Source organism: Papaver somniferum, chromosome 5 (genome assembly GCF_003573695.1).
Source record: "Papaver somniferum cultivar HN1 chromosome 5, ASM357369v1, whole genome shotgun sequence".
Classification (NCBI taxonomy): Eukaryota; Viridiplantae; Streptophyta; class Magnoliopsida; order Ranunculales; family Papaveraceae; genus Papaver; species Papaver somniferum.
The window spans coordinates 172,827,351-172,844,402 of NC_039362.1; the positions used below are offsets into that span (position 1 = coordinate 172,827,351).

The 17,052-nt window shown below is 34.5% G+C and overlaps 1 protein-coding gene across 1 annotated transcript; it reads right to left on the reverse strand.

The window, feature by feature from the left end:
- Positions 1–246: 246 nt before the first annotated feature.
- Positions 247–3,026, reverse strand: LOC113283673 (cytochrome P450 716A1-like). The gene is made up of 3 exons (XM_026533001.1): positions 2,029–3,026; positions 1,674–1,888; positions 247–683 (listed from the first exon to the last, which is right to left on the reverse strand). Exons 1-3 carry the CDS (start codon positions 2,996–2,998, stop codon positions 390–392), a joined length of 1,479 nt encoding a protein of 492 aa, XP_026388786.1. The 5' UTR covers positions 2,999–3,026; the 3' UTR covers positions 247–389.
- Positions 3,027–17,052: the final 14,026 nt, after the last annotated feature.

Sequence of the window (17,052 nt, forward strand, 5' to 3'; positions counted from 1 at the left end):
TAATTTTAGGACACCCCTTATAAGCCTAGGAAAGCTAGCCTAAGCACACCATGGTCAAAAAAAAAAGAAAAAAGGCATGGTACCCAACAATAATCGTTCCTACCTAAAGCATATCTACTCTATGGGCTGTGGCTCTTCTTGGCCCATTGGTATTTCTATGATGTGTACACTAATTCACGTCGTCGTAATAATAAATGGAATCCTTTTTAGTTACTCATTGTTAATCAGAATTAATAGCCATTAAAGTTGATAGTTGATACAAACACATTTTATTTATCTAGTTACTGATACATTATTTAAAGAAAAGGAAAAAATGTAAGCAAAGAAATTACCAGAGATGTGCATTTTACATTTTGAGATGATTTAAATATGTGATTCTAATGCGACTACTACTTCGGTTTGAGGTTGATGGGAAGGCCCATCTCAGGATATGGCAGAGCAAGACGAGTTATTTTCTCATCTGGGTTCACAAGTGACCATTCGAACTTGGTTACTAGATGATGTATCACAGTCAATGCTTCAACTCTTGCGAATTCGTGTCCAATGCAAGTGTGGTGTCCTGCTCCAAATGGTACGTACGCGTAAGGAGGGATCGACTTAGTTTCGAAACGAGATGGATCGAATTTCGTCGGGTCATTGAATACGTCTTTGTTCATGTGTGTTCCATATGACACCCAAAATACCTGTAATTCATCAAATTTCAAACACACAAAAAAGAGTTAGAAAAGCCATAAAAGTATTTTTTACGGAAAATGGGTCATTTGTCCAAATATTTTTAAATCACTGTTCAAATGGACGAGGAAAAAATAGTTTGGGTGAAATGACCAAAAAAAATAAATAGCAAGGATGAAACTGGATTCATCCTAGCTTAAATTTAAAAAATAACAAGGCTGAAACTGGATACATCCTATGTAAATTAAAAATAAGAAAAAATATTTGAAAATGGACACGATGAAACTGGTTACATCCTGCCTATTTTTACATTTTTGTCCATTTAAACAATATCAAAATCTAACTGTCAATTTCAACGAGTAATTATTGATTTTGTTCTTTTTAACCAATTTTACGTATTTTTTATTGGACCAAAATACTGATAAATTTATAAATGAGATCGTGGATATCAGTACCCAACTGTTTCATACTGATAAATTTATAAATCACATCATAGATGTCAATACCCAACTGTTTAATCATTGAGTAATATACAAATCTACCTTTCCCTTTCTTTGAAGTAAACTAGGTTCTCGAAGTCAAAACCTTGAATTTCTTAGATATTGCCCCATCATATCATTGTGATCGTAGATAGTGGCTCATAGCTTTAAAACCCACAAAAATTTCCTATGGTCCGAAGAAAGGAACAAAAGGTACCCTTAGAAGTCAAATTTTCGTATACTAGACACCAAAAAAGATGAGGATTAATAGTTAAAAATGGTGTCATTTCAAAAAAAGAAGGACTAAACTGAAGTTTGTCAAAGGTCAAGGTGACTACAACAGTTCAATTTTCCTATATTAAACGTAGTATCTGGGCAAAGTTGATCAAAGATTGAATTTCAGGGTTCTTTCACTCTCCAAATTTCCACTTGACCTTGACCACAACTCTAGCTACTTTGATAAAGTTTGGATTCCCTTAAGAAAAACAAAAGCTTTCTCCAATCAAAAAGTTCAGGTTTTACCTGCCACCCCTTGGGGATGTCATAACCACCAAAACTAGTATCCCTAATTGCTTTCCTAAAGCTTCCAAAAAAGGGTGGAATGACTCTCATCACTTCTTGTGCTACCCTCCATGTGTATTTCATTTTCGCAATTTCGCCCCATGTAAGCCGTTGATCAACGTCTTCTCCACCTTCAATTTGTCGCTGTTTTCTCTCGTTCAGAATTCTCATTTGCTCTGCAAGATTAAGAAATTGTCAGTGTTAAAATCATTTATGTTATAATCCCTCCCTTTATGTAAAAGTGATACTTTCATTTTTCCAATTCGGCATATTTTTAGGTAAATGAAATTTAGGTGGTACTAAATAATTATTTTACCTTTGACAACATTTTGATAGATCTCGGGGTCTTTAGCCAATTTCCAAATAATCCAAGTCAAGACAACAGCTGAACTATCATGACCAGCAATCATCAAAGAAATGAAGTTATCGATAACTTCTTGTTGCGTTACAGGTTCTTCTTGATCGCCATTCTCTTCGGCTTCTGTTTCCAATGACAACATGCAAGTTAATACGTCGTTCTTGGGGTTAAGTGTCCCTTTCTTGAGTTGTTCTTTCCTCTTCTCCATGATTGGTGTCATCTTTTTGATTATCTTTTCTCTCGCTAAGATTCCTCTTCTAAACGTTGTCCCTGGAAAATTGAATGGTGCAGACCACATAGCTTCAAAGCAATGCCCGAAATCTTCGTATAGAGCTTCCTCAGTGGCGTCATCCGTTATCCCGAACAATATATGACATGCCACATGAAACGTTAGTTTCTTCATGAAGCTAATTGTATGAATGGTCTCTTTCCCTCTGGTTGCTACATCGATGTGCGTCTTCAACATACCATCCATACGTTTTATATGCCCTTGAAGACTTTCCGGTTTCAGAAAGCTCATCATCGCACCTCGAAGAAGTTTATACCTTGATCCTGACACTTCAAAGAGATTATGCTTGCCCATGATAGCAGCAATAGTAACAGGTTGCCTAGGAGCAAGAACTTCAGTATCAGCACCAAGGACAAACTTCGTACCGGAGTGACCGGTTATGAAAACAGTAGTACTACCCATGAGGGAAGTTTTAAAAATCGGACCATATTTTGCAACCCTGTCTTCAACCCATTTCTCGCCGAGATTCGTTTTCATAGCTTGAAGAAAACTCAAACTCTCTCCAATTACAGGGAGAAAACCCATAGATCCATTTGGGTAATTCTTCGCAGAATCATCCCTCTTATGACTTCTAAACTTTTTGAATATGAACAGAAGAGTTATAACACTCACTGCAATCAACACAAGAGATGTAAACATGACTTGTAGATAGATATTGTTATTTCTCAACTGCAGTCGCTATGGCAATACCAATCCAACTTTACATATTTATAGAGGGATTTTTTGTGGACTGTTGACTTCCTTTTGTCGTGCCACAGTTTCCCTTCTTGACTGTGCTCTGTTTTCAAAGGCTATAACCAACAGATTGGATATATGCCCATAATTGAGGGTGCTATAATCAATATGTATGATGCATGTACATTTGACCAAAATGAATGTCAGCTGTATAGCTATACTACCCATGCATTCTTCAAGGTATTATCTTGCCTAAGGTTATCTTGAAGATAACAAATTAAAATTTGTTTGGGTTTCTGTGTGTTTTCAGTTGTAATGTGAGACCCAGATATTATATATAGTCAAAATTATAATTAAACAGCCGAAATGAATATCACACCTTGTTTCTTTGGAGCTGTCTTGAGGTTTGCCTCGGCCAAGTTAAGCATAGAGTTTTCGTTTTTCTAATGTCTAACTCGAGGTCTGACTCAGATCATACATCTGACTTATAAGTATTTGATTCAATACTAATTTACTATTTTGTAAGCGGGGTTACTGACACGTTAGGCACATACCTTTCCGAATTTAAAAAAAAAAATCATAATTCAACTATTTAATTTTTGAAACAAATGAAGAAATAATGAGTCAGATTCACAATTGAACCAGAAAAAATAAACAACTTGTAAGATATATCCATAATATTGTGGCTCATGTTTATAAGTCATGGCCCTATTTTTTTTTTGATGCAAAACAACGGATTTTATTAACTTGAGTAATTGAAACAATGTGATTCATATCCTCCAATATTGCACCAACAATAAAACTTGGAAAATATTCATTCCAAGTTTGAACAACATTATAAACTCTTGCATGTTTAGCTAATCTATTTGTCGGCTTATTTATTTTCCTACTAATACATTTGTATTTCCAAAAAGGATGTATTGCCAGTTTAGTTTGAAGGTCTTGTATCATCATGTGATTTTAACAACTAAACCGGCTCTAAAGCATAGCAAAATAAAAAGAGTAAATCAACGTTTGGGTCCTAACTTTTTGTACGCTTTAGTGTTTGGACCCTAAGTTTGTTCGTTGATTGTTTTGGGTCGTTTGACCGTGAGTTGACCAGTCAACTGGTAACAATATTTTGACTAATCCGTTTATCAAATGGCATGAACTGGTAAAATCTGTGATAAAAATATCTGGCCTAACCTTGATAACGATGCCACACAAGTGTATTTGTTTAGAATTGATCGACAAAGTATTTGTTTGCTCAAAAGTCAGACACTACAATAAAGAGGGGAGTTGTTTGTTCCTATGAATCGTAAGTCTTCATTTTGTCAAATTCAACTTTTTTTTTGCATAGACATTTTGTTTTGAGTTGCGATGTGATAAGAGATGGATCAAAATTTGAAAATTTCAGTCAATAACACATATGTATTGCATGTTGTAGACGTAACTATTTTAGTGATACCATTCATTTTCTCTACACTCGCCCGAAATGTATTTATCAAAGAAGATGTTAAGAGATTAAGATAATTAACAATCACTGTATCGCATGATACTGATATTGAAATTCAAAGAGAATTATTAAGATTTTCTTTAATCCAAATTGGTAATGGATTAGTGTGTTAACTACGTACGTTAATTTGACTTTGAATGAATCCTGCAAGAATTAGAAAAAATAATGAAATACAGACTGTTATTTTGTATTCTTTTAGTATCCGTTCATTGGTTAAATAATTTGACCGGCAAATGAACTCTGAACAGAGGCTGGCTAGATAGTATTATAGGGACTAAAAGACCGTCGAAGACACGCGACATTTTTGTTTAATCATTTTTTTTGGTAGTGTAGTATAACCTCTGTTAATGATGCAATGGATATGTAAAGTATAACCACGTCATGGCAAGACAGACAAAATAAATGACGGGTGCGTTATCTGTTCCTGAGCAAACCTGCTTCTTGTTCTGTTATGCATCATTTCATCGTCAAAATTGACCGGATGAACTCATTCATGTTATGGACTAGCAACTTGCTGGTCATTGATTCTCATGACTGAACCGGGAGCAGGAAGGCGATTTCAGAATACATTTTTTCCTGCCTAAAACATTCTCAGTAAAAATTCAACGTATTCTGCTCTCCAATAAAAGAAGTTTGAGTGTAGTTCAAAAAATTTGTTACTTAGTCGTCCAAGAATGTAAGAAACATTCCGTGACCAATTACAGTGTTGTTTGATTGATTCTTGGTAAACTTTAGTTTGTTATGTTGAAACCTCAAGACTTTGTGTTACAGTTTCCTACCATTGGTGATCGATCGACATCTTTGATGGCATATCACTTATTGACTTTAATCACAAAGGTGACAGTGTAGAGTTCCACATTTTTGTTAGGACTAATCAAATTGGTACGACTCCAACGTTTTTACATTTCCATTCCAATTTACAGGAAATCTATTTTGAGGCATATTCATTTTCTTTTGAGGCATACTCATCCATTATATTATCTAGGGTGGGTTTATAAAGGGTGTCTAAAGGTAGTGTAATTACCTATATATCCCTAAATAATTTCAATTTGTCATAGTTCCCTTATCCTCAAAAACCTAAAAAAAAAAATCAAAATAAACTTTAAACTTAATCTAGGACTCCAATTCAATAAAGAAATTAATCAATCAAAGAAAACACGAATCGAAGTGAGCGATGTTGGAATGCGAAATCCAAATCTCAATTGCTCTTAGATGTATTTTAGAATGTATGCGTAACAAACCCATCTTGTTTTTGATTGATTTTATTTTGTTTGATCGGTAGAATATGATTTCAAAGATGAAATTAGGGTTTTCAGAAGATCAGTTCGGCTGATCTTGCAGTATCAATTTTGAGCCGAACTTAGCGTATGATTTAAAGAAACACTATGTTCGGCTAATGCGACTTTACAATATTTTCAGCCGAACCTCAATTTTCCAGTCGAACCTCAATTTTCCAGCCGAACCTCAATTTTTCAAGCCGAACCTAGTGGATGATTCAGTTTCTGAGTGAAGTTCGGCTGATAACTTTTGAGCCGAACCTCTGTTTTTTTGAAATTATACCTAGGTTCGGCTGACATGTTATCAGCCGAACCTAGCTATAATTTCAAAAAAACAGAGGTTCGGCTCAAAAGTTATCAGCCGAACTGTTCATCTGGTCAGCAGATCTGGGTTTTAAAAATTCAATTTTTTGGCAGATTCAACTTATAAAAGGAAATTAAACCTCGATAGAAGTTTACCTCTGATTTGAATCACACATTTTAGTCACTTCTAATCACTAAAATCTCAAAAGTCAAAACCCAAGTTTTTTTCTTCACTTCTTCTTCTTCCTCTCAAAAATCCCAACTCTCTCACATAAATTTGATTTTTCTACTAATTCACCACTAATAATTTAATGTTTAATCAATCCTTAAAATTCATAATTAATCAATTCTAATCATAATCATTTACACTAATTATATAAGGGTAGTTATGCCATTATCAAAAATGGTGGATGAGGGGTGATGTTATTTTTTGTTTAGTGGCCCTATTTTAGCATTATCTAGTATGCCTCAAAAAAATCAAGTATGCCTCAAAATAGGTTTCATTTACAGGCCACTCTATTTTCATCAATTAGGCCTTTTATCTCCTGTTGCCCTCCAAAAGCCAGGTTGTGAGTTCAAAGAGGTGGGAGATAAGCCCATTTAGCAGCTAACTGTACAGTGATCATGATTGAGCTTAACGAGGAGATAAAACTAGTAGTTATTGTAGGTTTAACTGCCAAGAAGCGGCCATCGGATTGTATTATTAGCATTACGATGCCAGCAAGAATAGTAGAATCCTTAGAAGAAACATCAATGTTAACCTTAAGAAAGCCAGGTGGAGTAATTCTAAGTCTTTTTCGTCATGTCCCAAGCCCAAGTGAAAAAACAAGCATTTCGCTTCTCCTTCTATTTCAAGAAGGATTTTCTCGGGGAACAGCCCTTTTTCGAAAGGACATTCATTTCAATTTTAGAAAGTTATTATAAAATAAACCTAAGCCACCCCTTATCTAAGAATTCCGGTTAATATCAAACTTACCTTTTCTAATTAAATTAGTTAGCGTAATGATTGATAATTAATTAAGTTAGTGTAATGATTGATCGTCGTCTTTGACATAAGGCTTAAGGGTCGATCGTCCTAGGCCCATCTTTTAGCCTAATAACAAATGTAACTTAGAAGAACAAAAGCGGAAGCACAACCGACAACCCTTTACTGTGGGAACAAACTTTTTTTTTTTGCTAGAAAAAATGAAATATTGATAGAGAGTGGATTACATAGTAGAATTGAGAAACTCAGGAATAAAGCCCATCCATTCTCCATAGGTTCTAGACCTTTACTGTAGGCACAAACTTGAGGTTTGTTCTCTTTACATTTAATTGTCCCCTCTCAATAAGATAGAAAAATAATCCCTTTAAGATCAAATTTTAATCCCTTTAAATTTTATATTGGTTGATCAGAATTTCGGATGATCACTTTCACTGAATTTTGTTGGACTCTTTTTGATTTCCTAATTAGAGTTTATGGTCCGGATAAAACTGATGAGAGTCCGGTCTCAAATGTCTAATTATGTATTATTGAAACCTAAACATGGGTCCACTTTAAAGAACAAATCTTTTGTTTTTTGGTCTATTTGGGCGTGGTTTTCGGTCACTGATATATGACTCAAGTGTTGCATAAAAGCGTACATTACATAGTCATTCCCTCGTGGCCTCGTAAATATATTACTGCTATGTGTTCAATATTTAAAGGACAACAAGTAAAATTTATATATGATGGTGAATGCTTTCCCTGTGCTGGGTTGTTGGTGTCCCATTGACATTGCATTAATGGATTGTTCAATAGATCGTCAATCTATTCATCTATCATTTATGTTTTTCTCCATGTGTATGAAAAGGCCATTTTTTGAATGCTCACCCCGAGCCTCCAAAATGTTAGAGACGGTAATAATCAGTGATGAGCTAATGAAGTGACGAGTGATTATTAATTTATTAATAAGAGATTTTGGTCGAAGAAGAATTATTGTGAGATAGAAGAAGAAGGTTTTTGAACCCCCAAAAATAATTACAGTATATATTTTGAATTTGGTTCACATGAAATGAGTTATGCTAGTGATACCTCCTTATCCGAGACAGAATCTCCTTCGTCTACTTATGTATTAGTTAATCTTCACAACGATCCAGAAATGAGTTATTTGTTAAATGGTGAAGACATCCTTCCCCACTCTTAATCTCAAGATCAAAATTATGGATTTTACCGGTCACAACCAGATGATGAATTCTTGGTACTCAGGAATGCTTTAAATTAAATTAATTTTTATTGAACTCGCTTAAATGCATGGGAAAATTGATTTCCTAAAAATAAGTTTCGGCCAGGCCAATGTCGTTCGGCTACGAATTCTGAAGAACACGTAATCGAATTGTTCTGCAAGTGTAGTTCACCTCTTGTTCAGCAGTTGGAGGTAGGCGAACTACCATTTAATGGAGGTTTTTCTCAGTTCCGCTATCTGTTTCCAGAAGATGAAGTCGAATTATTATGGTATATTATACAAACAGAAGTTCAGTGAAATCGATTCTACCACCTTTCTTGCCGAACTTTCAGTTCAAAAACTTGTAATCTAACCCCATCAAAAAAGTTCGGTAAGGTGTTCATTGAAGAAGTTAGAAAACTACAAGTTAGGCATGTTTACAAAATTTTCTTAGATTTGGAGAATGCCGAACTTTTTATTCAGCAACCACTAATTTTTCGTGTATTTCCTAACTTGTTCTCTAGCTTTCGCAGGAAAATTCTTTATTGTGTAGTACTATTTGTTTGTGGTTGCAATTGACGTTGTGTTATTTCTCTTAGGTCCAATGTGAACACTAAAAATAGTGGTCAACCTTCTCTCGTTGATATATTATACGAAGATACATCCTGTCACTATATGAACGACTTGGTCGGTTAACTTCATATTTTATGAGTAAATCAATTATTTCTTAGTATGTTTATATTTTTGTAACTTTATATATATCCTTAATATAGATCTTCAAAGGTCTTCTTGAGGTAAAGAGTTGGTCTAGCGAACATGCACAAAAACACATGTGCATATTAGTTATGAATGGAAAAGAAAACGATACTCGCTTTGAAATGGTTTGTGATAGAAATGGTAAAGTCGAAACTAGTCACAAGAGGAAGGGATATGTGTATGAAGGAAAGACCGGGAGGAAGAAAAAAACTTTCTCAAAGAAAACTAATCGCTCATTCAAGCTAGTGTTTAATAGAAGAAGAAAAATTGTGTGGATGGTTTTTATACAAGGTTACGGAAGGTCGTCATAATAACCCTCGTCCCGAACATCTTAAAAGAAATTTCATGGCCGCAAATCTAACTTCTCAAGAAATGGATAAGATAGACAAAATTAGGAATGGGTATTTGACCACCTAATATGCTCCTCATAGTGAAGGAGGATAATTATGTATGACATCTTACTTAATGTACAAGTTATTATTATTTCCTATTTTAGTATTTCCTTTATTTAGAATCATAGTAATTTAGGTATCTAGTAGAAGCCTATATAAACAGGTATAAGGTTTATCTCTATATACAATCTTTTATCAATCACATTATTATCAATCTTACTATTCATTTCATACGAATTCTCTTTTATCGTTTCTTTTATCTCTTCAATTTCGCTTATTCGCATCTCTTTCTTCTTTTCGCATCCCTAGAAATCTTCGTATTGCATATTTTCTCCTATCGTTTTACATTAGTTGGTACCACTGCCAACGATTTTAGATTCCTATTTAAAATCTGATCCTTAAACCACTTCCCCAACTCAAACCCTAAATTTCTTTTCTTAACAATCTTTAGTTTTCTCTTTGAGAAAGTTCATTGGCAGATATACCGCCTACGAAAGAAGATCTTGCTGAACTTAAAACTGCCGTCACAACTGAGCTAAAAACAGAAGTTGAAACTAGCCTCATAAAAACTCTGACTGAAAATTTCGAAAAGAAACTTGAAAACATTCAAGATTTCTTAAATCCAGTTAGCAAAATCCACCACTGACAATGCAATTGAGAAAATTAAAAAGAGAGAATGGAACGATAGGAAAGTGATGCAACAATTTTTTCTTTTGGCCCAAGAAAAAAAATACGCGGGTCAAAAGGATGTAGGTGAAGATGAAGAGATAACACAACTCTTCCTTGCGCATCCGGCAAGTGTTCAATTTGCTCAATGCTTTCATGCACTTCACATAATGGATTTCACTTACAAGACTAACAAGTACGATATGCCATTATTGAATATTGTTGGGCATAGTCGACAAAGTCATCGTTTACCATGACATTTTTCTAAGGGGCGTGCAAGAACCAAGTTACATTTGGCGCAACAACAAGTGAAGGAAATCTTCCGAGGTGATGAAATTCCCTGGTCTATAGTGACCGACAATGATGTCACATTGATGAATATAATAAAGCAAGTGTTCCCATTTGTTAGAGCATACCTCGGTTGAACTCACCAAGCGTTGGTATGTCTAGGTTGGTTGTCATATTTTAGTATTAAAACTCAATTAGAGTCGCTTGATTAAAAATAATAGAGTCAACTTCGTTTAGGTTCGACTAGAAAGTCTAGAAATTTTGAGACATACAAGTATTGCTCTAGAAACCTGAATTACGTGAAGACGTACCAACTACAACGAAGACATCATCTATCCACTTGAGATAAGTAATACTGACTTAACTTGTTTCAATTGCTATCGTTTCTTTCAAATCTGTTTAAGGTTGAAAACATAACATGCGAGGTTATGTTGCAACCTCAAAAATTTGTGTTGCATTTTCATATTATTGGTGATCGATCAACACCTATGATGGTACATCACTTATTGACTTTGATCACAAAGGTGAAACGTAGGGTTGCAGATTATTGTTAGGACTAATCAAATTGGTACGACTCCAATCACTTCTCCATTTCATTCCAATTTACATGCCACTCTATTTTCATTGATTAGGCCTTTTATCACTCGTTGCCCTCCAAAAGCAAGGTTGTGAGCAGTGACTCTATTTCACACAGAAATATGTGGTTAAGGGACACATTCAAAGATTTGGACAACATTCCAAATTCATTTTGTCTTCTAGGGAATTTTCACAATGGATACTCATGCAGCGGGACCATTTGTCTTGATTTGTTGTTGCTGAGTTCAAAGAGGTGGGAGATAAGCCCATTTGTACAGTGATCATGATTGAGTTTAATGAGGAGATAAAACTAGTTATTATAGGTTAAACTGCCAAGAAGCGGCCATCTGCTTGTCTTCTTAGCATTACCATTCCTGCGAGAATAGTAGAATCCTTGGAAGAAACATCAGTGTTAACCTTAGGAAGGCCAGGTGGAGGTGGCTGCCAATGCAAAATGCTAGTGTCCATATTATATCTTTCAATTCTAAGTCTTTTTCGTCATGTCTCATGCCCAAGAGGAAAAACAAGCAATTCACTTCTCCTTCAATTTCTAAGTGCGGAACACATGTTCATTGGGGATAAATTTTTAATGGGGGCATTTTTTTATCGGGGTATTGGGGACAAATGAGATGTTAACAACTGTCATTCATATTAAATGTTTTCCCAAATCCTATTTTCAAATATATCAAACATAAAATCTAAACAATTAAGATAGGCAATATGTTAACCAAAAAGACATATATTTTATATTTTTGGAAACAAAATTCGTTAGAACTAATTAATAGGAAATACATGTGTCAACACTTCATTTGTCTCCCATGCCCCATCAAAAAACCCCTCTATCAAAAACTTATCGAGGCTGATTCATGTAAGTTTTTAACCATTTGAGACTTGTGAAGTAGACTTTGGACCGTGCCCATTATACTTCTTTCATTCGACTGTGCTTTTAATGTTCTTAAGAGCGTCCACAATGGACGACCAAAACTATAATTTTGGACCAGAAACCAATCGCAGTGGGACGACTAAAACTAAGTATAGTCGATCTTTTTTACTGTCTCAGATTATATTTGGTCTGAAATACGGAACAAAACTATATTTGGTCAGGCGGAGTTAAAAATTTCGTTAAATACTAGGCGTAGATATAAGTGACGTTTGAGGTTAGGCGGAAGTTATACATCCGCAAATCGGTGAGGCGCATATATAAGTTACGTTCAAGGGAGGCGAACGTATAAACTATGCCCCATCGGGCGTGGATATAATGTCTGCCCGATCAAAGGCAAACTTTAAATGTTTGTTTGATTCAGAAAAACATTAAATCCTCCATTAGGCGGTGATATAATGTGTGCCGAGACCTTGTGTCAGATGAATGTACTAAAGGTTTACGTTTTTTTTTGTGTATATTAATACTTTTAACCTTATAAATTCTAATTATTTATTTTATATATATACCGAACTACCAGTGCTGAATTTACATTTGTAAATCGAAAAATACACATACGTATGCCGTTCCGAATTACTGTCGAATCATGAATCGTTGACCGAATTTGATTTTTACGAAACCGAATAATACCCATATGTTTGCCGAATCCCGAATTACTAACTAGGATTCATAATAAATGTTTTCCCAGATCCTATTTTCAAATATATCAAACAACAACCATCAGGGGTTAGCCCAGTTGACCAGGAGCCTGACTCTCAAATAGAAGGTCAGCGGATCGAGTCTCCACTCACGAGTTTGGAGATCTCATAAAATATTCCTCTTATGTAAATCTAGTTTAATTTAAGTTGTTAATGTATTTCTTTCCTATTAAAAAAATATATATATATCAAACAATCTAAACAATTAAAATAGGCAATATTTTAACCAAAAATACATATATTTTATATTTTTGAAAACAAAATTCATTAGAATTAATGTGTCAACACCTCATTTATCTCTCATGCCCCGTCAAAAAAACCCTATATCAAAAACTTATCGAGGCTGATTCATCGTAAGTTTTTTACCAGTTGAGACTTGAGAAGTAGACTTTGGACCGTGCCCATTATACTTCTTTCATTCGACTGTGCTTTTACTGTTCTTAAACACCAATCTGCCTTTTTGTTAAACCTGTCAATGACATACCAGTTTCCCAACAATCACTCTTTGGTCGTTTTAGTCTTCTAGATGATTGATGATGACACTGATACGTGACAAACCATTTAAACAGTTCAATTCCACCTGAAAGTGTTAAATCCATTTTGAGCTTATCATTTCAAAAGCAGTATTTTTTAGTGAAAAGTTAAAACCTTGATGATCTTTGCTTATCAAATTTACTTAAATTGGTATATTATTATGGCAGCAAATCTTCTGATTTGAAACCATCCAAAGATTTAATATCCTGATTAATAGATTAATTGATATCATTTTTATCTGTAATGTGGGTTAGGTTAAATATCTACAGATATTTACGATCTTTAAGAATCTATTGGTTCAATCCACACATTCCACGCAGTCCATAATTAGTTCCAATTATGGTTCATTAACACAAAAGTTCTGCGGATTTGGATAATTTAATCAAATATTAGGCGTATTCAAACTAAGACTAATGCACTTTACGCTAATCTAATCTTATTTCGCTTAATCCAACCTCATTAACGTGTACATGTAAGCAAATCTAGTGGTTAAACTTAGGAAGGACCATGTGTCAAATACCGGATTACATTAGTGATAAATTGATTGATTATTGTTTAATGGTTGTGTGACTAATTTGTTTGGATTAGGAGTAAGATGTACTGACACCTGCCCAAACATACAAAAAGGAGATTAAATGCTAATCCATATTATACACCAAGTCTCACATAATTCTGAACCCTAATGTTTTGTTTTCTTGCTCATTTTAGTTTTATATGCATAGTCTCCCGCTAAAATGCAATTAGTTTTCTTAAAAGTAATTAAGACGTTAACTTCAACAACAATGTGGGGGTGGGAGATGTGTACTAAAAAGCACCTCATCTCAGTATCTGCCATGACGCGAAGCTATCAACTGTTTGTTTCGTGTCGCACAAACAAAGGATGCCAATCCATTCCAAACATAAACAACTTGGGAAAGAATTTTTGCCTTGGACATCTGAAATTCCAATGCTGGTTCTTTCAAAATCTATGTCAATCGGAAATTGGGATTTAGAAACAAGCAAATAAAACTGGTATCGAAGTCTTTTTCTTTCCTCACAAGGATGCTCAAGCAGATCAGGATAAGAATGAACAGAACTTTCATTTTTGGGAAGTGATGTATGCCAAACAGTGAACAAGTATATGCCCCACTTTAGAGACAAATTTATTTGGCTCAAAATACGCCATCAAGTCTGGAAGTCTGATTGAACCACCGGTTTTCCAAGTGAACTTCAGTGAAATGATTAAGGAGAGATCAAGTTAATTTGGTGATACTGTATATTTTTCATTATCTGAACTTGAGTGATTTAATCTTAAATTAGTCAATAGGTACGGTCACAGATCCTAGTTCCTTTGAAACGAACATATAATGCAAGTTCTTTAAAGAAATACTAAAAAAATAAGAGATCAATAGTCTTCGGGTACCCAACAAAAAAAACAACGACAAAGAATCAAGCGAAAAAAATAAAAAAAATAATACAAGTGGTCATAGTAGAAGCTTTTTTTTCTTTTTTTCCTCCTTTCAGAAACACGAAACTTGGTGGAGTAATTAAGACACGGATCGGAAAATATAGGGTATAATTTGTCTCATTTTTAACAACCTAGTTAAGCTAGTCTCTTAATTTGTAATCCAAGGGTGGTATTGGTAGCCTCGTGTGCAGATGGGAATTTAGGAGTTGATATATCGAGACTTGACTAACTAACTTAATGGAATGAAACCTAATTTTTTGTGAGAGTATACATACCCCCGTAAGCTATTTGACTAACTACAAACAACTTTTAAGCTGTTTATGGTGATGCATGTTTGATGTATTTGGTTAATTGATTAGGAGGTGAATATAGATCGATTTTGGATAATGAAAAGTGGATCTATCTAATCAAACGTATGGATAAACAATAATTAAAATCTCCACGAATAAGGTTGATCCAGGTAGGGATAAGTGTAACTCCTAAAATGAGTTTCTTTGCTTCATTTGTTTCCCTGCTTTTAAGGTGCTATAATATGGTACAAGATAATAGAGGAGAAATATGACTCAGAATTTTCTTATTGGAATCCCGGTAAAATTGCTACAACATATGGTATTTCTTGTTGACGAGCCATTGCGGAAACTGCTAATCTTGTGAATGCCAATTTTACCTTATACTTACATTCAGGTAGTTTAATTTCTTTTTGGAATGACATTTGGTGTGGAGATTTGTCATTAGCAAAAGCACATCCTAATCTTTATAAGCTTTTCCGGAACAAACATATAACAGTTGCTGCAATGATATCTTTGGAAGGTGGTTGGAAGTTTGATTTTATGCGTGTTCTTTCAAATACAGAGGTGGTGGAATTTGCTACACTACTTACCATTATAGGGGACAATCCACCTACTCAAGATGATCTGACGGATACTCGTAGATGGAAACTTAACCACACGGGAGTTTTTACTGTGAAATCACATATGCTAAATTAGTGGCAGAAGATGGGGTTAATCACTTTCCTTATTCGTTCATTTGGAAGACGGCAATACCACCAAAGATTAATATCTTAATGTGGTGTTTGATTCACGGTAAACTGAATACAATTGATATCTTGCAACACAAAGGTATGGATCTCCATAATTCTTGTGTTCTGTGTGGAATTGGTGTAGAATCTCAGGATCATTTATTCTTACATTGTAAGATTGCTTATAAGATTTGGTCGAGCATTCTGCTTAATACAGGTTGGAGTTGGGTTTTACCGGGTTCCATGAGAATTTTTGGCAGAAAGTTGGCACCATAATCATTTTTCCCGTACAGGGAATTATATTTGGGATCTAATACCAGCAGCGGTTGTTAATACAATTTGGAATGAAAGGAATTGCAGACGTTTTGAGGAACAATATATTTACAAAACAGATGATGATCTGGTTTTGTCTGTCAAATTCTCTATTTTAGTTTGGGCAGCAGCAACAGGTACACAAGATTTTGTGTCTTCACAAATTCAAAATTGGAACTCTATTTTTTTGTAATTTACTTATTTGTCCTTTTCTGTTCTACCTCTGGTAGATTTACATGTACATTCTTCTTCTCTTAATAAAATTTTTCTTTCGATCAAAAAAAAAAAAAAGGTGCTATAAAAGTTCAAAAGAAGTGCGTCAATTTAAAGAATTCCTTTCCGCTGAGACCTAGACTAAATTCTTGCCACAAAATTTTATCAGCCAACATTTACACATAAACAAAAGAATCAGCAACCCAAGTGGACGACATGCATGGAACTGTACGTACTCACAAAAAGGGAAAATGTTTTGTCTTGAAGGGGCATTTTGTCTTCCCATTTGCTCTGCACTATGCGGATTTAAACCAACGTCACAAATGCAGATCCTTTCATTTAATGGAACCTAGGTTCGGTGACAAGTTTGTTTAGTATTCTAACTTTAGAACCGTTCATCAACACCTTCATAATGAAGATTAGTGAGCAGTTCGTCTGACAACTCGTCTCAATTATCAGTTAAATGTCCCTTTATAACTGTCGTAAAATCTTAATTGTTTTCAATTTAAACCTAATCTATCCATGAATTGTTTGTAGACAAAAAACAACATTAGAGTTTGACTAGTTTTATTTTTATTTTCTCAGTTCTGTTTGTTTTTATATTTATGTCTACGCCGAACCTTGTGTGTTGTAAGTAATAATAAAAACGTATTGAGAACTTGTCAACCAAACACCTTGGTATTCTTTACATATGAAGAACAATGAATTAAAAAGAATTGAAATGAAATTTATAATAAAGAAAAAGGGTAATTAAGCTATTTATCTAGCTTTCGATAACTCCTTATAAGCATTTCTAGGATACGATAATCAATTTATAGAAAGTTTCATGAATGCCCCAAACACAGTTCAAAACGAAGGAGAAAATCAAAGTAATGGGTACCTGCCTTCCCATTGACTCTCATTTGAGCATTTTTACATGT

What these genes read in the sequence shown, in the direction of transcription:
- LOC113283673 (XM_026533001.1), bottom strand. Translation starts at nt 2,998, where the DNA reads ATGTTTACATCTCTTGTGTTGATTGCAGTGAGTGTTATAACTCTTCTG. An exon ending in CTATCAAAATGTTGTCAAAG is followed by an intron (nt 1,889 to 2,028) that starts GTAAAATAATTA and finishes TTAATCTTGCAG; the next exon opens with AGCAAATGAGAATTCTGAAC. An exon ending in ACATCCCCAAGGGGTGGCAG is followed by an intron (nt 684 to 1,673) that starts GTAAAACCTGAA and finishes GATGAATTACAG; the next exon opens with GTATTTTGGGTGTCATATGG.